We start from the raw sequence: 23789 nt of genomic DNA, 5'->3' as shown, positions 1-23789 counted from the left end.
TTTCTCTTTCTAAGGTCACAAAGCTCTATTTCACTGTCTATTCTGTTGTAATTATCTATTTGTGTGTTCTCATGATCACATTGTCTTGATTACTATAACTTTACTATGTCTTTATAATATCAGGCAGTTTAAGTCGTTCAGTGTTGTTCTTTCTAAATATCGTTTTGACTTAGTTTTACACCATTTTGGGTTATGAAAGCTTTCATAGGAAGACTCTACTTTTGGATAGCAGGGGAAACCTGTATTCCCAGTGTTCTTCATTCCTAGTGCACATCTATACTTCCAGAAACCTGGAATCATTTTCCTTCTGTCTGATGGACTTGCTTTAACATTTCTTGTAGTGTGGCTCTGCTGGTTATGAATTCTTTGGCTTTTTTTTTTATATGTCTGAAAAAAATCTTTGTATTTCCTTCAGGTTTGAAAGATGTTTTTGCTAGGTATAGAATTCTAGGCTTACAATTTTTTTGTTCAGTATTTCAAAGATGTTGCTCCACTATCTTTTCCTTGAACTATTCCTTACAAGAACTCTGCTGTCATTTTTACCTTTGCTCCTCCATACACAGTCTGCCTTTTTTCCTCTGGCTGCTGTTAAGATTTTTGCTTTATCACTGACAAGTTTTTAATAATTTCATTATGAAATGTCTTGGGGGCTTCCCTGGTGGTGCAGTGGTTGAGAGTCCACCTGCCGATGCGGGGGACACGGGTTCGTGCCCCGGTCCGGGAGCGTCCTGCGTGCCGCGGAGCGGCTGGGCCCATGGGCCGTGGCCACTGGGCCTGCGCGTCCGGAGCCTGTGCTCCGCAATGGGAGAGGCCACAGCAGTGAGAGGCCCGCGTACCGCAAAAAAAAAAAAAAATTAAAAATTAAATGTCTTGGTATAGTTTTCTTCATGTTCCTAGTGTTTGGGTTAATTCAGCTTGTCAGATCTGTGGGTTTATAATTTTCATCAAATTTTGAAAAATACCAGTCATATTTCTTCACACGTCTTTTCTGATCTCCTTCCCCAACCCTCCTTCAGGGACTCTAATTACAATTATATTTGGCTGCTTGAACTTGTCCCATGGCTCATTGATTCTCTTTTCTTTTTTTCTGTATAGTTCATTTTGGAAAGTTTCTGTTGTGTGTCTTCAAGCTCACCAATCCTTTCCTTTTCAATGTCTACTCTTCTGTTAATCCCACCCAATGTATTATTCACCTCAGAGATTGTTTTCATCTGTAGAAGTTGGATTTAGAAATTTTTTACCTTCCTTGTCTCTACTTAATTTTTTAAGTATATTACCATTGTAATAACTGTTTTAATGTCCTTGTCTGCTAGTTCTAACATCTGTGTCAGTTGTTGGTTAGTTTCAGTGATTGGTTTTTCTCATTATTGGTCATATTTTCCCGCCTCTTGCTGTGCCTTGTAATATTTGATTGAATGGCAGATATTGTGAATTTTATCTTGTTGGGTGCTGAATATTTTTGTATTCCTGTAAAGATGTTTGAATTTTAACTTCAGATGCAGTTAAATTGCTTTAAAATAGTTTGATTCTTTCAGATCTTTTATTTTTTTGGTGGCATCCAAGCTGCATTTAGTCTAGGGCTAATTACTCTCCAGTACTAAGGCAGGACCTTTCTGAGTACTCTCCTCATTGAATTGGGAGGTTTTCTAGTCAGCCTGGTGTGAACAGCCACTATTCCTGTCCCTCTGCGAGTGCCCAGTACTGTGCCTTCTCATGCTTTCAATGGTTTGTTCTTTCCTCAGCCTTGGGTAGTTTCCTCACATGCATGCACTGATCAACTCTGTTGAATTCTTGAGGAGGAGGACCCTTTGCAGATCCTGGGATCCTCTGTTGTTATGTCTCCCATACTTTGTCCTGTGAACTCCAACCATCTTGTTCTCCCTGAACTCACAGCTCCGTCTCCTCAGCTCAGGGAATCTGCTGGGCTCTCCTGCGATTCCCCTTTCCTATGTCATGGCCTGTAATGTCTCTGAAGGTAGTAAGCTGGGGTAAACCTTCTTCATTTCCCATCCCTGAGGGATCACTCTCCTTTACTGCCTGACATCTAATATCTTAAAAAGTGTTGTTTTATTTATTTTGTCTGGCTCTTTTTTGTTGTTGTTGGTTTAGGTGGGAGGGCAAATATGGTTCTTGTTACTCCGTCTTGGCTGGATTCAGAAGTTCCCTCAAGGCTCTATTCTTAATAGTCACCTCACACTTTGAGGAGAGGAAAAGTTCCAAGAGTCTTTAACCAAAAGCCTCTGGTATAACCACTCTGTAAAATGAAGTGTGACTATTGTTTAGTCTGCCTATTTAATACTTCTTAAATCTCCAGAATATTAGAAAGGTTTGCTGTGACTAGTGATTTATAGATTGTTTGGGCCAGACCTCAGAGCTCTGGGGCTTCCTTTAAACATGCCAGTGACATTTTCAAAACACAAGGAGCCATTGATAGATTGCAAATCAGTTTTCACTCTTACTTGGTAGTCATTCTGCAAACTTGGTTCTGCTTCTACTTGTGTCATTTCGGCAAGGTTGCAGTTAAGGAAATTTTACTTTCTAAAGATCTTAATAGTATGTAGGGCCCCCTAACACAGGCAATTTACTGTGAATCGAGGGTTTATTTCTGGAACACTAAAAACCTTTCTAGTCCAACTCCAAGAAGTACTGAGTGATTCTTGTTTATCTTATTCTTGAAAGTTTATTTGGAATTAGAAGGGGAAACTCCAACAATTTTATTTGCATGAAAAAGAAAAGACCAGTATTTTAATTACAGCAAGGGAGAGAGGGGACTTAAGGAAAACGGAAAATAACCATAGTCAGATGAATATATTTTTAAGCACTTACTATGGGTTTATCACCTGTTTGGGCAATGGGGTGACAAAGAATGGGTAGGTTACTTTTTATTTTTATGTACCTCCATGAATCTCAAAGATGTAGTCTTCAAAACAAGTCTTATTTAATGATAACTTATTTTCCTGTTTTTTGAATCAGTCACATATAACTATCCATCAAAGCTTTTGTTCGCTTGAAGTAATTGGTGTTACTTCAGTAAAATTTCAGACAAAAACAGAGAATCTTGCTGTTGTGGGTAACTTGGATAGCCTAATTGCTGATGAACGTATAATTTCTTTTAGGGTTTTTGAGATATTGAAAATAGCTTTTTCTTCCTGGATTGGCTGGAATCTGAGCACATCCAGTGAGTAGCTTATGGTTTAGTTTTGAAGATAAATATGATAAATAAGAGAGAAAACAAAACAAGGTAGTTCTTGCTAAGTGCCAAGTGGAGCAGTACAGATTCTAAGCATTATAGCAGTTTTATTGCATAGAGAGGTCCCTGAGCTGAGCTATCATAGTCCCAACAGGTAGCTAGGACTGAGGAGAGGTATTCTGAGTGGAGAAGCAGTGGCTGTAAGTTTGCAGCGGCAGCGGCAGGAGTGTTGGCTGTACATTGTGGATACTGTACAGTGAGGAGACAGTCTGTCAGACAAATGTGTACACAAAGAGTGGTTGGAGATTAGGTAGAAAAAGTAGGTAGGGGTCAGATGCAAGATTCTGAGTTCTTTGAATTTGTACTTTGCACAGAGATGACAGTGAAAATGAGAAGGGTCATTGAAGAGACCCTGTAATGGAGAAAACCAAAGACCTAGTGACTAAATGTGAGGATTGAGTGGGAAGAAGAGCCTGAAGTTTTGAGCTAGGAGTAGAGTGTTATTATTATCACAAATAGAAAAGTCAGAGAGGAGAGCTTGAATGAAATGATACCAGAGATCCCTGAGGCTTTTTCTAAAAATTCCCGATTTCTCTGTGTGGCTCCCGACTGGACAGCGCTTTTCCCGTGGTCCTCCTCCTTTAATTGTTGAACCTGGCAGGATGACGTGGAGTGAGGAAGGGCTTTTAGAGATCATGAGGGCACCTGGCCTAATCTCTTCATTTTACAGATAAGGAAATCGAGGACTTCCTTATTGTGACTTTCTTTCAGGCCACACAGCTAGGCTGGCCTCTTGGCATTATTTTCTGAAATTCTTCTAGCAAAGGTTACTGTGTATCAATCCTGCTTGGGCAAAGTGAGTCTTGTGTTTTCCCCACCATAATTCAATTAGTTATTGACTTGATTCCTCAAATCGTTTTTCACCTTCCCAAATCAAATAAATTAATAGTTAAGATAATTCCTTTCCAGTAGTCTGATTTTTTCCTCTATCCATACACGCCGTCGCAAACCTTGCAGTCGTACCCTATGGGCATTAATGACAAACTCAGGTCTGCTCTCTTGAAAAGTTGTCTGAGGGGAGCTGTTTGAAGGGAGAGGGAATGATTAACGTTTATTTAAGTCTGGAGTGAGGATTCTTACTGGGAGTCCTTTCCACAATTTTTAAAACAAAGAGGCTGTGTGGTGGAGATCAGTAAAGGAATTACTTCCTTTCTTTGCCCCTCTAAACCCCATTCCCTGTGACTTCTCACGCATGGAACCCAGAATCCGTGTGTGACTCCTGCCCTGCCCGAAGACAATGAGATTAGTCAGTGCCCTGAGTGAACGCCGTTATTTTAAGATGTCTCACCCAGTCCTACACCTTAGCTGGAACCCGGGGAGAGTGGCTTCTCTTCCCCTTCCCAAGACTTTCTTACTCTTACCCCAACGGCTGTCTCTCTCCTTTTATCCCTTCCCTCTGCTTGCATCCAGCCCTTCCTCCCTCGGGGTCACACATCCGCAGGCCGTTCCCAGCGGCACCCTTGCCTACAGCTCCTCGGAAGCACAGACCCCGAAGCGAGCCGGGGGCGGAGCTGAGTGAGCAAAAGCCCTGCCTCCACGCTTTGGGCGGGGCCAGCGGCCCAGACAGCGCCGTTGATTGGTGGGGGCGGGCCCTGCCGCGGGGGTCGGGGCCCGGAGGTCTGGCCCGGGTAGGGAGCGCGGCGCGGCTGGGGGCGCGAGGTGCGGCGTGGAACCCGGTGGAGTGTGGCGTAGCTGTGGCGGAGCTTCCCGCTCGCCACACGCCGGGCGTGGGTCCCCGAAGGTAAGTATGGGCAGGGGGCCCTGCGCCGCGTGGGCCAGGTGGAGGCACCCCGCGGACGCACGCCTGAGGCAGGTGTGGTTTGGCCGGGCGGGCCCCGGTGCCACTTCCGCGCGGAGTAGGAGCGCAGGGCGCTGGCTGGCGGCCGCGTGGCCTGAGTACCCCGAGTGAGGGAGTCCGGGTCGGGCTCTAGTTTCGCAGCACTTGTTCACCTCATTAGTTCCGGGAAGCACCCCCTCTCCACGCACCACACAAATCTCGAGAGACCTCAGGTACTCCAGAGACTTTGTATTCTTTAAAATACATTTCTGGTTTGTGGTTCAGGACTGGAGGAGAAACTCGGTAGTGAACTTACGATGCGGCTTTATTTTGACTTCGTGTTATTATTCAGATTGCAGGAAGAGTGCGACTGGTAATGGGACTGTTATTTAAACAAGGACACTAGGGTTTACACAGGCTGTGGATTGTAGAGATTAAGCGAGCAGGCTTTGAATCTCCTTATTAATTGTGAAAACTTGGGCAATTTGCTTAACTTCTCTATGACTTTGCTTCTGCATATGAAAAATGAGAATAAGAAGAGATGCAGCCTTATAGTATTTTTATGAGGATTAAATGAGTTACTACTTAGTGTCTGCCTCATAGTCCACAATAACTTTGGCTGTTTTCTTTATTATGCAGTCAGATGGGCATTAATCTTCAAAGCTGCAGAAAGAAAAACCTTCTGCAGAGCTGTTGCTTGGGGATTCCTTTGGAACAGTATTCAAAGACTGAGTCCCACTGGAAAAGGTCTCATTACTCTTCTGTTGTACTAGAGACGTGATCCACCTACCTTGCTCCAAATCAAAGCCACTCTCAAATGATACAGAAACCTCAGTCTTGAAGGTTGTTCTGAAAGAGGCATGAAGAAAGGCAGCACTTTTCCAGTGAGTGTAGCCTCATTTTAAGCACCAAGCTCTGGTGCTTAAAAAGAAGTTCATATCACTTTTTACAGAACTTATAAGTTGTACTATTTTGGGTGGGTGCTTATTTGTAATATTATTGCAAAATGAGGTAAACCAGAGTACCCAAATACATAAACTAAATAAACATCATAAGAATCGTAACCTGTCACATGGAAACTCAGAATTGGAAGGAATCTGAAAAATCAGATGGGCTGCCCTTTATAAATAAGGATGAGGCCCAGAAACCCAAAACCAATAAATGACAGGGCTTAGACCAGAATTCAGCTCTGCTGAGCAACAAATTATAAAAGCAAAGGATGATATTACTTCTTGTGTTGATAATAGTACTAGTTTTATTTTTGACAGTTTTATGGTGCTGTGAATAATTTTTCTCTCAGCAACATCCTGCTTGGTAGCTTAACTGCATGATTCATAATCATTCTTCAGCACCTTTGATTTAAATCACAAGTCTGAAAGTTGCTACATCAATGATTGCTTTGAGAACAAGAGGATTGTCTTCTTAAGCTTTGTACAAACATGTTCTAACAGTGCTTTGGTTTTGTTGTTTTATGCAGTCCTTTTCTCTCATGTAGGGAATGTGAACAGCCAGTATAAACAAATTGACCTTCTAGGCAGTTTGTTATCATTGTGTTATTAGTGAAGTTTTCTTGATTGGGTAAGATAAGCATGGAATGCTAGCCCAAGGAAATAGGACTGGGTCCCCTCCTGAAAGAGATATGTTGCAGTTGCTGCTAACTTCAAAAGCATCATGGAGTGAAATCATTTGGAGATATTTGTCTGTTAGTTGCTGACTCTTCCCTGGCCCCTTGTAGAGGCCACTCCCTCACCTGTAGGTGTTTGTTCAGATGTTACTATCTCAGTCAGACCCTCCTATTTAAAATGCCATACAACCTTACTCTTCCTATAATATGTATTTATCTATTTATCTATTTGTCTATTATCTCTTGTCTGCCACTAGATGGTAAGTTCCACGGGGGCAGGGTGCTTGCCTGTTGTGTTCACTGCTGTACCCTAAGCGCCTGGAAACAATCCCTGGCACCAGAGAGTGTCACATGCAGACATTTCCAACTAGGGCTAGTAAGTACTTAAGCCAATTCACAATTCATTTTGCCCTGCTCCACCCTCTCCCCATTTCTGGTTATTTCTCCTGTTACCCAGGAATAAAACCTTGAGGCAACGTTAAGTCCTCCTTCTACTTGGCACTCCATGTGCAAATAGCTACTGACTTCTCCAGTTTTTTGCAAACCTGCCATTCCAGTAGTTACCAAGTTCCCATTTCTTCAGGCGCTCCTCCATTTCATTTCCTTCTCTACACCTAAAGCTGTACCAGCTCCCTTTTCGTTTGCCTTCACATTCTTATCTGCAGAATGAAATCCAGAGTGAGAAATCTGGCATTCAGAGTTCTCTGCAACATGATCTCAAATCCACTTTTCCAGTCTCTATCTCCTGTATATAAGAAAAGTGATTTCCAACTTATGCTTGTAAATGTGAGAGTAAAATAAGGCTTTAATGGTAATACCCTGTAAAATCCCAAGGTTGCTTCATGACAGTTTCTCTCTCTCTTTTTATTAATGAGTCCGTCTTTTCCCCCAAGTAGGCAGGAATTCAGACAAATTAGACTAATGACTGTTAACCTGTTTGTACCGAGAACTTATGCTGCTCTTTCTGTTTTTGAGTGTCCAGGCTTCAAAACCTCCCTTACATGTTACCACTACCCCAAATACCTAGATATGTTCAGTTGGATGTGGTATTGCTTTCCTCTGAATTCTAGTGACTTTTCATGCCTTTTTAAGAATTTATGACACTCTACCTTGAATTGTAATTCTTTGGGCATTTGTCTTTTCTTTTTTGCTACATATAAGCTCCTGGAGGACAGAAAGCATGCACACACAAATTCCAGTTACTTTTTTGAGGAAAAATAAGATACGCACCCACTTATTTGTTTTTTAAATAAAAGTGAACTTAAAGTTCCCCTTAATGGGTCTTTAAGTCATTAAATATTGAGCCTCAACCGTCATTTCTACAATATGGACACTTCAGGAAGAAGGCAGGTGAAATTCAGTCCTAAAAAGATTCCAATGAAGTTACTGAGGTCTGGATTTTAGAAGGGAGTAAGTACAGGGAGAGCAACAAACCCAACATCCACAAAGGTGGACAGGCACAAGGTTAAAAAATATACACAGGGCTTCCCTGGTGGCACAGTGGTTAAGAATCCGCCTGCCAATGCAGGGGACACGGGTTCAAACCCTGGTCCGGGAAGATCCCACATGCCGCGGAGCAACTAAGCCTGTGGGCCACAACTACTGAGCCTGTGCTCTCTAGAGCCTGAAAACCACAACTGCTGAAGCCCGCGCACCGCAACAAAGAGTAGCGCCAGCTCGCTGCAACTGGAGAAAGCCCGGGTGCAGCAACAAAGACCCAACGCAACCAAAATATTAATTAATTAATTTTTAAAAATACATAAACTCACTCAGAAAACCATTAGGACAAGACAGACTTCATGGAGCCATCTGCAGCTTTGGATTTTCTTGTGAGGAATTATTCCTAAGCTTTATTTTGTTTTTGCATCTCTAGGCACGAATAATACTGTCTCCCTTTGTTTTCTGAGCTGGTAAGACTGAACATTCTCTTCCTTTTTCTGATCTGTGGAGAATAGTTTACCTTCTTTCCCTTCATTGTTTAATAAAATGTTCGTATTTCTTTCGTCATTTATTTTCTGGATATATGGAGAAGATACATGCCAGAAGCTTTTAACTCTTCAGAGAAAGGTGATAGATATAAGATGCTTGAATTTGTCTCTTGTTGAAGCTTTCAGTTTTATTAAGTCTTCTATCAGCATTTGGTTTACTATGTTTTGCTTCATTTCATTATAAACATACGCTTGCACATATTCCAGTTGAGTGAATGCTTTTATTTTACTTGTGATTTTTTTCTAATAGATTAAAACTTGTTTCAGGAACTTGTGTAGACACTTCTGCAATTTAATTCTCTTTTCTTTTCTCTTGCCTCCCAAACCTCAACTGGGGTTTTCCCATTCTAGGGCACCCCTTAGCCTAATTTATTTTCTTACAAGTATCATCTAAATTTATTTTACCATTCCTGGAATGAATCTGCAGTTTCTGTTGACAGGAAAGAGTTGGTAGGGAAAAAATATATGTATATAAATCCTAATTTTTGTGGGTTTTTAAAAATAATTTTTATTGGAGTATAGTTAATGTACAATGTTGTGTTAGTTTCAGGTGTACAGCAAAGTGAATCAGTTATACATATACATATATCCACTCTTATAGATTATTTTCCCATATAGGTCATTACAGAGTAATGAGTAGAGTTCCCTGTAGGTACTTATTAGTTATCTATTTTATATATAGTACTGTGTATATATCAATCTCAGTCTCTCAGTTTATCTCCCCCTCTTTCCCTGCTGGTAGCCATAGGCTTGCTTTCTACATCTGTGACTCTATTTCTGTTTTATATATAAGTTCATTTGTACGATTTTTAGATTCCACATGTAAGCAATGTCATATATTTGTCTGTGTCTGACTTACTTCACTCAGTATAACAATCTGTAGGTCCATCCATGTTGCTACAAACGGCATTATTTCATTCTTTTTTTATGGCTAATATTCCATTGTATAAATGTACCACATCTTCTTTATCCACTCCTCTCTTGATGGACATTTAGGTTGCTTCCATGTCTTGGCTATTGTAAATAGTGCTGCAGTGAATATTGGGGTGCATGTATCTTTTCGAATTACGGTTTTCTCCGGATATATGCCCAGGAGTGGGATTGCTGGATCATATGATAGTTCTGCATTTAGTTTTTTAAGGAACCCCCATACTGTTCTCCATAATGGTTGTACCAATTTACATTCCCACCAACGGTGTAGGAGGGTTCCCTTTTCTCCACACCCTCACCAGCATTTATTGTTTGTAGATTTTTTGATGATGGCTATTCTGACCAGTGTAATGTGATACCTCATTGTAGCTTTGATTTGCATTTCTCTAATAATTAGTGATGTTGAACATCCTTTCATGTGCTTTTTGGCCATTTTTATGTCTTCTTTGGAGAGATGTCTATTTAGATCTTCCGCCCATATTTGATTGGGTTAAGTCCTAATTTTTGAAATGTTAAAACTTCAAGGTAAAATTCTGCATATTATCTTTACTGACAACAGCTAACGTAGGTCAGGATTTAAAGCTAACATACTACAGCTTATATTTAAAGTGTATGATAATTTGAATTTGTAATTGGTTGTAAATTTTGTCCTTTGGGAAATTTCTTCTAATGTGCTAACCAGTGAAGTTTTACTGTCAGAAGCAGAATCTTGAAAGCAAATATTTGCTTTGAAGTAAAGTATCCATATCACCCTGTTACACACCTGTGTTTACCCTGAGTTTTCCTTGTTTATAAAACGCCTTAGTTAAGGGTGTTATCAGATAGGATCATTCATGTAAATAATGAAAGTTGGGGCATAGACTAATTACATATCTGTAGTACATGGTAAGCACTGTGTAAGTATCTGTTAAATAAATCAATCTGTATTTTTAGGGAGAATTTTATTAAGATATTTTAGCATATTAGTATGTATAGTAATGAATTGATCTAGTAAAGGGGGAGAAATTGGTGATTCTGGAAAGAGCTTAAGCAAAGGTGTGAAATTATCAGATTTACAGTGATTTAAAAAAATCACTCTGTCTGCTGTGGGAAGAATGGATTGGAAGGGGGTTAGAACAGAGCAGAGATCCCAGGTTGGAGGTGCTCCCAAGAGACTCTGTGAGATGTGATGGTGATTGTTTTTTTTGTGGGGTTTTTTTTTTAGTTAGGTTTTTGTTTTTTGGATTTTTTGATACCTCCTCAATCTGAATTCTCCCAACCTCCCCAGTCAGAAGCAGCTTTACCCTAGGCTTCCTGTGGCCTGCAGTATTTTGCCACTGGTGGTTCCATGTGAATCCCCCCTTCACTTTTCTTTTGCCTCGTGTAGTCAACCATCCCCCCATCTCTCTGCCAGTGATCACAGTCCCCCAGGGAGTCATCCTTGGAAGTGTTCTATGTGGTAGTGTGCCTCTCAGTGGGAAAGCTTGGGAAGCTGGAAGTAGGGCAGGCGTTCTGGTGATGGGGAACCCAAGATGGTGGCCTTGGGAGGCCAAGGAGAGTAGAGCAGAGCATTGCTGCTGCAGTTACACCCTTGCCCTGTTGTTCTGGAACCAGCAGAGGGGCATGTTAGTTGTGGTAAGTTTCAGGCCTTCCTGTTTCTCCTGGCAGTTAAATTTTAGTATTGGAGAACAACGGACTGTCAGCAGTTACTTCCACCTCCTTACTCAGTCCCTTCCTCAGATGTCTTTAATAAAATGCAGCCAGTTTCAGAAAACCAACAGACTCACATAACTTTTGTCCAGATTCTGGAACAGTCCTATCAAATTGTTGGGTGCAGATTATTCTGTATTGTGCCTCCCCATTGGATATTTTGCACAGATTTTATTTCTGATTCTTATATCACTTTTCTTTATCGAGAATTAGGATAAATAAAAGATGTCTCAAGTAAGAGATACAATAAACCTACGAAAAAGTAGGACTGCTTTGTGATTACAGAATGAGAGAGAAATCAAAGAGGGGGTGGGGTGGGAATTAGAGAAAGGATATAGGAGTAAGGAAGGAAAACAGGAAAAGTTGTCACGGATTCATCATGTGATATGTGTGGGAAGGTTACTATGTATCTTCCATTGGCAGATCCTGTTAGAATTTTCACCTCTTCTGCAATGAACTTAATTTACAGATGTGACAAAGATGTGCTTTGTTTCTCTTGAAACATTTCAGATATATTTGGAGCTGGTATTCTGTGAGGGGGAAATAAACAGATACAGATTATATACTGTTACAGTAAACTTTCAATAAAGTAACCAGTTAGCTTGGGGTAAGAGTGTCCTGGGAAGGTGCTTTTAATATAGTTTAAAATGAAACCTATCTGCTTGACCTGTACCCTCCTAGGTAATAATTCCTGCCCTCATCCCACCCCCAATTCTTTTTCTTATTCTCTGGGTCAGTCCCCATCTCCCATTTCTCATACCAGTCCCCATGCCATGCCCAAAGCCTGTGCACAGATTTTCTTTTGTCTCTTCCTCGACTGTCTCTGTCGGCTCCCTCCTTTGGATCCTTGTTTCCAAACACACAGCATCCAGTGCTGTCCCCCTGGATGAAGAAAATCTGTAGCTCTTCTAGGCCTGCGCCTTCCTTTTGGAACAGGATTGTTCTTAATTTCCCTTTGTGCTTTGGTATGAATCACTGACCCTTCTCTGCCATATTAGTTGAGTGGATACTGATAATTATAAAAGTATCTACCTTGTAATTTGGGTAGAGTCCACTAGTCAGTACCAAACAGTCTTCATGATTGTGAAGGAAATGGAGTTAAGAATGTCTCTGCTTATATTTTAGAGGGAAAAACAGAAGAATCTTTTGACTTTCTTATGAACATTTTTTTTTTTTTTGGCTGTCTGAAACAAAGATGGACAAGATCCAGGACAATAATTGCATACAATGGACAAGAAGATGGGCATGGTAATGAAGGGGAAAATTCTTTAAAAAAAAAGAAATCCTTAACTAATATCCATCTATTTTAATCAATATTTATCAAAAAAATTTTAATATAACATGAATTTGGACAGTTTTCTATCATGAAATTTCATCGTTTTTTCATATTTCTACTTTTTACAGGCCCCAAATTAAAAATATAAATCTATTAATGCTTTAAAAAGTCCTGTGGTAGCATCCCTTTTTGTATTGTCTTTATTTCATAATTTAGCCCTTGATCGTCCTTGTGATGGGACCCCCCCACCCCACCCCAGCGTGCTCTGTACTAAGCTGTTGGTTAGATGTTGATGGGTGATGTCTTCAGCAGCACTCCTGACACTCTGTGCTGCACTGACCCCTCCTGGTGGCCGAGTTGAAAGCTGCTTTTCCTATGCGTGTCTCTTTCTATAACCCAGTTGCTAATGGACACTTGGTGCTCCCTTCCCATCAGTTTGTTTCTCCAGAGGTGATTTAGAAGAATGGGGTGTGTGCAGCAGTACCATAGGAAATTGAGAGGCAGCATGTTCACACTGGGCTCTTGGGTCAGAGCCATGTTCACTTCACAGTGCTGCCACCCAAAGCTGTGTGAGGATGTGGAGCTGATAGCCTAGGTTTCTTCATCTGTAAAATGGGAATAATGACACTTCTGTGAGGAGTAAGTGATGTGTTAACACATAAAACGATGCCTGGTGTTAGTACTCAGTAAATGTTAGTTTCTCAGCCTCAGCAGTACTGACGTTTTGAACCAGGTAATTTTCTGTTGTAGGGATTGTCCTGTGCATTGTAGGATGCTTAGCATGATCCTTGACATGTAGCTACTAGCAGCCGCCCAAGCTGTGACAACCAAAAATGTCTCTGGACATTGCCAAATGTTCCCCTGTTGAGAACCACTATAAATACAATATTTACTAGCTGTTATTATTATCTTTGCCAAGCACTCTCACTCCTAAGATCCAGCTGGCTTCTGAAAGTTCTATCCTCATCTGACCCACTTCTTCTTGTTATGTTGGGCTTGTCTGAGTTATTTCATTAGCTGGATGTTAAGGTTAGCTCTTCCTTTCTGGGTTAGTATCTGAACTACGTCTCCTTAGAGCCATGTGATCTACCCCTAGGCAAGCCAGCTGCTCCTGGGAACCAATGTACAAGATTATCTTGTGACTCTCCAGCAGAGTGAAGGCAGATTCTTTTCTGGTTCCTCTTGGAAAAGCCCTGCATACCTATTAACCTGCCCAAAAGTCCCAACTTTTATTCCCACGTGAACACAGCTTTTTGTTCTGTTCTTTCTTAGTGTGGGATTCTTATATCAGTCCTCTTCTCATTCTGTTTTATTGGGCTGCCTGACCACTGGATGATTTTGCAGAATTTTAATTGCTTCAGTTTTACAGAATAAATATACCTTAAATTTACAGTAATAGGGTTGCTTTTTCAAAATTTTACTTCTGACCACTTAAAAATAACATCTATGAACCTTCTTCATTGCTTTCCAGAGGACTCTTTAGAGCATATATATGTTGGAGAGGCAGTGTGGTATAATGGGTAAAGGTCGTAAAGTCAGACCACTGCTGGTTCAAATCCTGACTCCACTACCTGGGGTGGGTTACTTCATCTTTTTTTTTTTTTTTTTTCCGGTACGCGGGCCTCTCACCGCTGCGGCCTCTCCTGTTGCGGAGCACAGGCTCCCGACGCACAGGCTCAGCGGCCATGGCTCATGGGCCTAGCCACTCCGCGGCATGTGGGATCTTCCCGGACCGGGGCACGAACCCGTGTCCCCTGCATCGGCAGGCGGACTCTCAACCACTGTGCCACCAGGGAAGCCCTACTTCATCTTTTTATGCTTCATTTTCTGCTGGGTTTCCTCTCAGTGGGGCTGTTGTGAGGAGCAATCAGATGATACAAGTAAAGCACAGTCTGGTTTATAATCTTGCTTAGCCACTCAATGTTAAATATTGTTAGGTTGCCAGTTTGATTTAGTTTGAAGAAAAGGAAAATCTTTCTTAAGGAGGGACAATGTGGAATAGCAAACTAATACATATAGATTTTGGAGTTGAACAGATTTGATTTGAACCCTAGCTTTATCGCCTATTTGCTGGATACTAGCTAGGGCAAGTGATTTAATCTTTCTACGTTTTTCTTCACAGCAATATATTCATTCCCAACCTATGACTTTAGCTCGTTTTTCCAGAGAAAATTGAGGCAAACAAGTGTGATATCTTTCAAACTTCTGCTCCCATACCTGCTTGGCTTTATTTTTAGCAAGACTGAGAATACATGACAGTCTGCATCTGTGTCCCTTTTCTGTGCTCTCAGAGTGTACCATGCATACATCTAAAATCATACTTAGCCAACTATTCAGAGTTCTATATTGCTTATCATTCAACCGCATTAGGTAAGTTCCTTGCAAGCAGAATTTTATCTTTGTTTTTCTGTTGCTTAATGCATAGTGAAAGCTTTAATAAGTGTTTGTTGAATGAAGGAATAAAAACAAATTTGAAACAAGTTGATAATGTATTTGATTCAATTTATTGACTGCCTGTGCAGTGCTGGGTTTTTTACACTCATCTCGAATCCTTAAAACAACCATATGAAGTGTTGCTAGCTTCACTTCCTAGATTAGGAAACTGAGGCTCAGATAATTTAAACGTGTCCAAGGACCCGAGGTAGAGAACTGTACATCTGTACAATTTGTAGTCATAGGAGAAAGGAGAAAGGATCTCCTGACAGAAGCTTTGGCCTTACAGAGAGGAACGCAGCAAGTGCCAAGCAGCAGCCTACCCAGGAGGGAGCAGGGTGAGGAATTCTGTTTCCTGATCCCTTTCTTTCCACCCCATGTCCTGCCAGTGCCTCTCTGGATGAAATCAACCAGCAGCTAGAGGGCAAGGGAGCCTGTGGGGTGCAGGCTTTAGAGGTTGGTGCCCTGGGGTGTGGAGCAGGGTGGAGATGGATCTGAAAAGGAAAATAGAGAATATCCAGTGCAGTCTTCCTCTTTCTGTCCGTTAGTACTCACTCACCCTTTGGGCGTAAGGCTCCTGTTCCTAACTCAGGGGAAACGCAAGGTCCTCTAGTCACTGCAGCCAGTTCATGCGTGCTCCCCCATGGAGGCACTGCTAGTGTTCTTTGTGTAACGTAACAGAAAAAAACTGAAACAAAGCTGCTGTAGTCTCTGCGTCTGTAGCTAATCTTTTGGCTCAAGTTGGTAATCATTCCTTTTTTTTTCTAGTACTTATTTTACGTTCCCCTTACCCTCTGCCAGGTCAGTAGCTGCTTACCAGATGTCAGGGGTTATGCTTATTTTCTCCAGCAAAAATATCCCATCTGGAATTGCAGGCGTGATTGGCATCACCATCTGGTTAAATTTGTAGTGATCCGTAGTCACGCTCTAAGGTCTTTTGCCTTTGGTCTAGGTAAACAGGCATGCCAAACGGGGATGTAACAGGAACCAACACCCCTGCATCCTTCAAATGTTTGATGGTGGTACTGGTTTGTGAGCTTCTCCAGGGATGGGGTATAGTTATTGGTTTGCTTTCTTTGTGGGGAAACGGGGTAGAGTTCCAAGGCCTTCTTCATGGCCCTGTCTTCCCTAATGGCTTTTATGACAGAACAGGGAATCAATGCAGAGATTTGGCCAGTTACTAAGTATATCTATTTCCACTAAAATTCTAGGACTAGGGAAATAACCACAGGATGGGCCTGTGCTCCCCTTGGACCCACCATGAGACACCAGGGTTGACTTTATCTCTCACCTCCTCTCTGGAGTGAGATGGGTGCTCTGACTGGTGGACCACGTTTTAGGTCTCCTGGGATTAGTGTCAGTTCAGAGCTAGTGTACGGTAACCCTTGGAAAGAGTACACATTTCTCTTTCCCCAGTGCACAGTCACCCTTGTGAATGGCTGCTGGTACCTCTTAGGTAAGGTCTGGAGAAAGCTTGGTGGGATACATCTGTGGCTGTGTGTTTGGGGCACAGCAATCTTACACTCAGTCCTCCTTGGTCTAACATCCTGTGAATGTTAGGCTCCTCTCAGTAGGCTTTGAACTTCTTTCGGGGCTCTTTTGGCACCTAATTCCCATTAGGAGGCCATGAGGGGTTAGTGGGAGTAGGTGGTGAAGAGAAGTGGCATCCCCTTGTGAAACTACTTGAAAGGGTTTTATGGGAGGTGGGTTAGGAGGCTGCGTCTTCTCGGAGGGCTGTAAATTGCTGCTTTCAGCAGACATGTTCAGCTGAATGTGGAGTTCAACATTCTTAGCCTCATTTGTATCTGCCCCAGTGCCTGCATCCATGATTTAGGATCATTTGACTTTGCAGGGTTGCATGTTTAATTGGTTCTGCAGCCTTATCATCAAACTGTGGCTTGATCCTTAACCCTGTCAGATTAGCAGCTATTAGAAAAAAAAGGACTCCTTTATAACAGCCATAGATTTTCCACTCATCTCTTTGGGAATTCATAACTTTCAATTTGTCGTTTGCTTGGTGCACATTCTCAAAGACCATCAGAAGCAGCCGCAGCCCATGTCACAATCTTTGAAATCAACATTTTCATCATCTACTTGGACTTACAGCACCTTGTTCACCACCTATACTTCATCCTGGGACAGGGAGTTTGAGTGATCTTGGTATCACTATGTGCCAGATTATCAGTTTCCCCTCCCCTCCCTCTATAGGAAGGTTATCAGGATGCATCAAACATGCCTCCCATTTTTGAGGGTCTGTTTCCTGGGGTCATTCTTGGTAGCAGTTACCGCGTCAGTCGTGACACACTTGAGTAATTGAAGGGACTCGAACAAAGGGACTATTTACTAAGCTGTTGTGGGCAGAGGTGACAGAAGCAGCAGCAGCAGGGCGTGGTGAAGCACCCCTTCTAACAGTGTTTGGAAGCCGTACTACTCCCAGGCCTTTAACTGTAGCTGTGGGAGAGGGGTCACCTGGTGGGGACTGTGGCCTTGGGTGGAGAAACCGCTGCCTGTTAGAAAGGGAGGAGGAGAACTAAATACCTCCTACCCTTCCATCTCCTGCTAGTGCTTCGCATTGGATGAACCCAACCAGAAGCCAGAGGGCAAGGGCAGGAGGCAGGCTGCCTCAGTGTGAGGTCCACAGAGGCCCGCCTTCTGGGCCGTGGCGGGGGAGAAGCGTGGTGTTGGATCTGGAAGGGCAAATGGGGACCATTTAGCACTCTTGCCAGATTGGTATTTCTGGCCCAGATTTGAGTGTGCCCCTTGAGTGCTGGGCTCTACACTTAACCACCTGCTGTCCACGTAGGCTGAGATGTCCCCTGGGCACCTTGTGTGGACAACTTATCCTTCCCCCCCAGGTCTTTCTCTGTCGTCTGTTCCTGATGCCACTTAATGTCATATCTTAATGTCCATTCCGTAGGGAAGGCCTGAGGCGTGATGTTCTCCTTTAGTTCTGCTCCTCCGGACCACGCACGGTAAGGCACAGTAGGCTTTCAAGCGCGTACGTAAATGTAGTACCAGCAGGCCCTGCCAGCCCCTGGATCCACATTCTCAAGGGACAGGTGTGGCTAGTGTAGCACCATAACCTTCACCCTCTCATCATGTCTGCTGCAGATGGAGCAGAATGCGCTGGTGTGGGTCCTGGGGCTCCTGGACAGGGCTCACCTGCCTTTGAAGAGCTGTGGTTCCACTTGCTCTGATTGCTTAGCAGAAGAGCACTGTGCCTGGAGGACAAGGCTCTTGTCAAGATGGTGCCCTGGTCTAGTGGAGGTGGGGGGGAAGCTGCTCTTCTGGGGTTTTAGGGTACTCTAACTTGTAACAAATGCTGCACCCTAAGCTTAGGAGGGGACCATGTTTTCTAACAACCAATTTAACTGCATATAAATCCTTCCTGACTGCATTTCCAGCAGCAAATCCAACAAAGTAGGCTTTGAATCATCTCAAAGGAACCACCTTTGTAATCAATTAAATTTCATTATACCTGATTATTTGATGTCTGCTGATAGATATTTGAAATCGTTACTTGAATATAATTTATTTGCAACTGTTAGATCAGTCACAGTGACTTCCTGAAATTAATCACCGAGGGAACCTGGCAGACTAACCCTTTAAAAAGTATTATTTGGTGTCAGTGGAGACTGTGGGCTACTGTGTGTAGCAAAGGTGACATCAGTGTGACATCTTGAGCCCTTTGTCCGTGGGTGGGATGATAATATTAGCATAATTGTATTTGTTTTGTATGAAGATCTACTGTAATATCTCTGACCAGGGGTCCAGTGCCTAAGAATTATCCATAGTTGTTAAAATGCAGCCTAGCACAGTGGGTAAGAGTCAGGACCCTGGAGCCAGACAGCTTGGCTTCAAATCATTTAACCTGTCTGTGTGACAGTTGCCTCACTTGTAAAATGGGGGGTAAATAATTAGCTTACCATACAGGTTCCTAATCTGAAGCAAACTTCACCTGTTCATCTTGATGCTAGAAGCTTGAAAACCATCCTTTGAAAAACCCTGCTCTTAAATCCATCAAACTAGAGTCCTTTTGGTTGAGAGTTAGCCCTTAGTCCACATGAGCCGTGGTGTATAAACTCCAGGAGTTTCTTAGTAGAAAAGAAGGTAGATGGGACGTAAATGTTTGATTGTGACTTAGCTATTGACAGGGACATAACAGAAACTGTGTTTCTCACCTGGGCTGAGACTTAGGATCAAAGGTAAATTCCTGGCAGAATAAGCATAAAATGGGTTCTGTGAGCAAGGAATGGCAAATCACGGTATTTTAAAATCATTTTGCTAATTTTTTTTTTTTTTTCTGTTGGTTAAGGTTGCATGATGGAATTTGAACATTACCTCAAGAGGTTTTATGTTTTGGATTAGCTAATTGTGTTTGTCCTCTGCTGACTATTTCTTCGGACTCACTTTTTGGTGTCCTTTTGAGGCAGTAAACTCAAAGGGATTATACCATGGACTACAAGGAAAGCTGTCCAAGTGTAAGCATTCCCAGCTCTGATGAACACAGAGAGAAAAAGAAGAGGTTTACTGTAAGTATGTAATGTAAAGCATATGGAACAAAATGGAACGTAGAGAATATTTCCAATTCTGCTGTTCTTCCTTAACCTAGAATGGCCTCCCCAGACTTTGCAGATTTTACTTATCTTTCAAATGATATATCCTCCACAGTCTTCTCTGTGTACTATAATGGAATACAATTTCCTTTTTTAGTGCAGAGTTTTGCCTGTTTACCTCTCCCTTTGGAGAAACTTGTGAAACTGTCTGATAGACCATCTCACCAGAAAATGTGCATACGTGTGGTTCTGTGACACATCACATCTCAGGGGATCAGTGGACTCCAAAAGTCATTGATCCCATGTGAAGAACCACTGTCTTGAAATTTCCACAGTATCTTTCTTAAGACATTTGTCATTTTCTATCTCCATTTTAAAAATATTTTTAAATGAGTATTCTAACTCATTTTTTCACCATAAAGGTAAAGTCCATTTCTAATTTTACTTTTTATCACCATGGTATCTACTGTAGGACTTTATAAAGAATAAGCACAATGAATATTTGGCTGAGTCAGTGTATCAGTGACTGCTATTTGGAGAATAGTCACTTTTCTAATTAGTGTAATGAAACGTATTGCATTTAGTTCCAGTAGTCTTGTTAGTATATACAGAGATCTGTCCTCCTCTCCCTGAAAAAAATGTCATTTATCGTGTCTGTAACTGATCTGGCCTTCCTTGTAAGGCCCCACCCACTGAGCAGTGTGAAGAAATTCATTTAACCCAATTCTGTTCAACAGTTTGAGCTAAAATTTAAGCAGTTCTTTTTTTTTTTTTTGCGGTACGTGGGCCTCTCACTGTTGTGGCCTCTCCCGCTGCAGAGCACATGCTCCGGACGCGCAGGCTCAGCGGCCATGGCTCACGGGCCCAGCCGCTCCGCGGCATGTGGGATCTTCCCGGACCGGGGCACGAACCCGTGTCCCCTGCATCGGCAGGCAGACTCTCAACCACTGCGCCACCGTGGAAGCCCTAAGCAGTTCTTTTAAGTAAAAATGCCCAGCCTGTCTTCATTGTGCTCTCTTTCTCTTATTTGAACACACACTCCTTCTCCAACTTAGCATCATGGTTTGTGGCAGGAGAGGTGTCCCCTTTCACAGTGTTTGTTCAGTTGATGACTGACCTCATGGTAGCCTGCTGAAGGCTTGGCATTCTTGTCATCGTCTAGATCTTTGCCATTCCAGGTGTAGAGTGACTGGTCTGGCAGACATCCAGCTGTGGTTGACCTGCCAGTCCTGGGCATTTTGTTGGCATCCACTGCTGGCATCTGCAGTTGATGAACTGATTTGTGATCTGCCCTTTGTTGGCTTGGCAAGGGTCGTGGTGACTGACTGCTGACTCAGCTTCCCCTTGGCTCGTGATGGCTGTAGACCCCACTGAAGCTCTGCGTGCCCTCCACCTTCTCCTGACTCAGGTGGTCTACCCTGGTCTCTGACCAGGGGGTCACCTGGCCCCTGCCAGCTGAGTGCCATGACAAGTGACTTTCAGCTCAGGTCCATGTCACATGGGAGTTGAGGAAAGCTGAGGAGTTAAACTAAACCCTTGGACCACCCCACTCTGCCTTCTTAACTCGGTGGGGTGGGGCCCCCCAATGGTGGTTTTCTCCCAGAGCCTCAGACAAGGAGCTGGAAACAGCCCTTCTTTCTTCTGTTCTCCCTTCCTTAATAAGCATACCTCCACACCCTGCATAGAAGCCCAGAGCAGAGAGATTGCAGTGTGTGTCTGGCCATTTGCCTCTCCTCAGATGTTGCAGCGATATCTTCAGCATTTCTTCCACATTCGTATAAGCCAGTTTTAGAAACATCATATTGATGGTAAACAAGAGGTCGGTATACTTAGCATAAGATAGTGGAGTGTGTGAAGTTTTCCTTCCTTCCCTCTCCTTACTTTTACCTTTGGACCATTCTCTCCTTCAAGGGCATAACCTCCTGCCAAGTTTGATGGAAGTTCATACATAGCAAATACAGGCGATGGGTTATCTCAGGTGTCCTTTTGTTTTTTTGTGGTAGAGGTATTTCCGCGTCTTCTGTGAAAAGGTCGAGGAGGCCTATAGTGTCACTCTTACCGGCTGTCCCCAGAGGTGTCCCCTGAGTTCTCCAAGGCTCTATCCAGATCCCCTTGTTCACTTCCTTCCTTCAGATGCTCAGATGTTGCCTTGTTGTTAGAGAGGGTTTTTCTGACCACCCTATATAAAACAGCATCTTCACACTCTGCCCCTTTCACACTCTGTCCTGCTTACCCTGTGTAGTTTTCTAATAGCAGTTATCACCACCTGACATGCTTTGGGTTTATTTATGTGTGCTTTCCCTGAATTTGTTCTTTGAAGCAAGAACTTCCCTCACTATTGTTTCACCAATACCTAGAACAGTATTTGTTGAATTGAAGTTGAATGAAATGTAGGATTAAGTTCACATGTTAGTTGCTGATCACTGCAGTACAGTCCCCGGTCCTCAGGAAACTTGGTTCTACTCAACACAGATAGACCCGACCCCGCCCAGCACAGACTTTGTCCAGCTTCAGCATGTCTGTGTATTATTGGGGAACAAAAATAGACACTGCGTTAACTATTCAATAATATATATATATATTTTTTTGCGGTACGCGGGCCTCTCACCACTGTGGCCTCTCCTGTTGCGGAGCACAGGCTCTGGACACGCAGGCCCAGCGGCCATGGCTCACGGGCCCAGCCGCTCCGCGGCACGAGGGATCTTCCCGGACCGGGGCACGAACCCGTGTCCCCTGCATCGGCAGGCGGACTCTCAAACACTGCACCACCAGGGAAGCCCCTCAATAATATTTTTATACTCTAGTTTTCGTGTGTCTTTTAAACGACTTTACAGAGAAATGCACTGTGTTCTAGGATGTCTTGACTTAAACCAAGTCTAAATTATACTTTCATTTATCCACTCAACAAATTGTCCTTGAGTTTCTTGTCTTATGGCAGGGCTGTTCTAGGCACTGGGAATACAATGGGTAGCAAGAATGATACAGCCCTTGCTCTCAAAGAACTTACATTCTGGTGGGGCAAGACAGGCAATAAGGAAATATATTTTTAAAAAACTTAAGACTTATTGTACTGTTATTATTGTACTGTTTCTGTGAAATTTTGTGCATTTTTGCAAATGAGAGTGTTTTTTAAAATTTGAAGAGGTTTTGTTTTTGCCTGTTGGTATTTTATTAGAACTTAATAAGCCCTTGTTCATAAATCATCCTGCCAATTAATAACTTCACAGGGCTTTATCTTAAGCTCCTGTAAATAGAGTTGCAGCAGAACTGCTTTGGCCTGGAACCTAGGTTTGGGTTCTTATCTTGGCTGTACTTGAGTATCTATGGGAAGCCAACTTATCCCACTGGGAAGTCAGCACAAACAGTGCTGTTTGTTCAAGAATCTCGTAATCATATAAACCTAAGTATCTGATCCTTTGGTAGCAGGCCTGCTTCCAGGCCTATCTGATCCTGAATGCTGTAGGAGATAAATCTGTAGTCTCCTCCTAAAAACATGGCTCAACTTTTGTCAGCACCCAGACTAGGTTCTTTTTCCTCTACTTCTGCACTCTCTCCCATGGGAGCAGTGTCATCTTATAAACGATTCTGATACCTTACACCCAGTAGCTTCCTTTAGGACAATTTGATGTCCTCTTAGTTAACACCAGAAAATCCTCTTACTCCTGTAGCTCACATAGGGTGCCTGGATGCTCTTTTTCTCTCTGCTTAAGTGATTCATCACTTATCCAGGTAACTGATACAATGACTTTGCTTCACTTTCCAGGTGAGACCTGATCCCTTTCTCACAGGGGGATATGGCTTTACGTTCTGGGGCCCCTCGTACTAGGGGCCTGTTAATGTGACCATATCTTCAACAATACTGCAGAATTCCTACATTATAATCATATGCAGTATCAGGGAGATCTTTCTTCACAGTATTATCTATCTATGAACTGGTGAGTGTAGCTTTCCAGTCTTTTGTGGGAAAGGATAGTTTATACATATTTGTATGCCCGTCTTCTAAAATAAACCTGGTTTACTCTGTTATCTAACAGACTGTGGACAATTGTATTGTAAATATCTCTTTCCCCTAATCTTCACTGTAAAATAGTGAGATTGATAACCCAAGCCATACATCAGTGAACCTTTCCTCATATACCTGGATCCTTGTTATTTTTCTCTTTAGAAATTATAAAAGATCTTTGGGGTTCCAAATTGTTTTCTGTACATTGGTATGTTGAATTATATTCTGAGAGTATCTGTGGGACGAATTATGAGAGTTAATTC

The 23789-nt window shown here is 42.6% G+C and overlaps 1 protein-coding gene across 8 annotated transcripts in view; it reads left to right on the top strand.

Annotated features, from left to right (window-relative positions):
* SGK3 (serum/glucocorticoid regulated kinase family member 3) overlaps window positions 1–23789 on the top strand; it is a 113161-nt gene that overhangs the window by 42110 nt on the left and 47262 nt on the right. For 2 of the 8 annotated variants that reach the window (XM_027127973.1, XM_027127968.1), the window contains exons 1-3: window positions 4881–4991; window positions 17823–17939; window positions 19283–19499. The exons of 1 other annotated variant lie outside the window; for it this stretch is intronic. In XM_027127973.1, the coding sequence (XP_026983774.1) occupies window positions 19422–19499 (78 nt within the window). In that variant the 5' untranslated portion in view covers window positions 4881–4991; window positions 17823–17939; window positions 19283–19421. Of the gene's footprint in view, window positions 1–4880; window positions 4992–17822; window positions 17940–19282; window positions 19500–23439; window positions 23459–23789 lie in introns of those variants that run through there. 5 more of the 8 variants (XM_027127971.1, XM_027127972.1, XM_027127970.1 and 2 more) reach the window with 5 other exon arrangements.

Source organism: Aethalodelphis obliquidens, unplaced genomic scaffold, assembly GCF_003676395.1.
Source record: "Aethalodelphis obliquidens isolate GAN/ISIS:26980383/991018 unplaced genomic scaffold, ASM367639v1 scaffold33, whole genome shotgun sequence".
NCBI lineage: Eukaryota > Metazoa > Chordata > Mammalia > Artiodactyla > Delphinidae > Aethalodelphis > Aethalodelphis obliquidens.
Note: the sequence above shows the minus strand (reverse complement) of the source record. Positions and strands in the feature narration are given on the sequence as shown.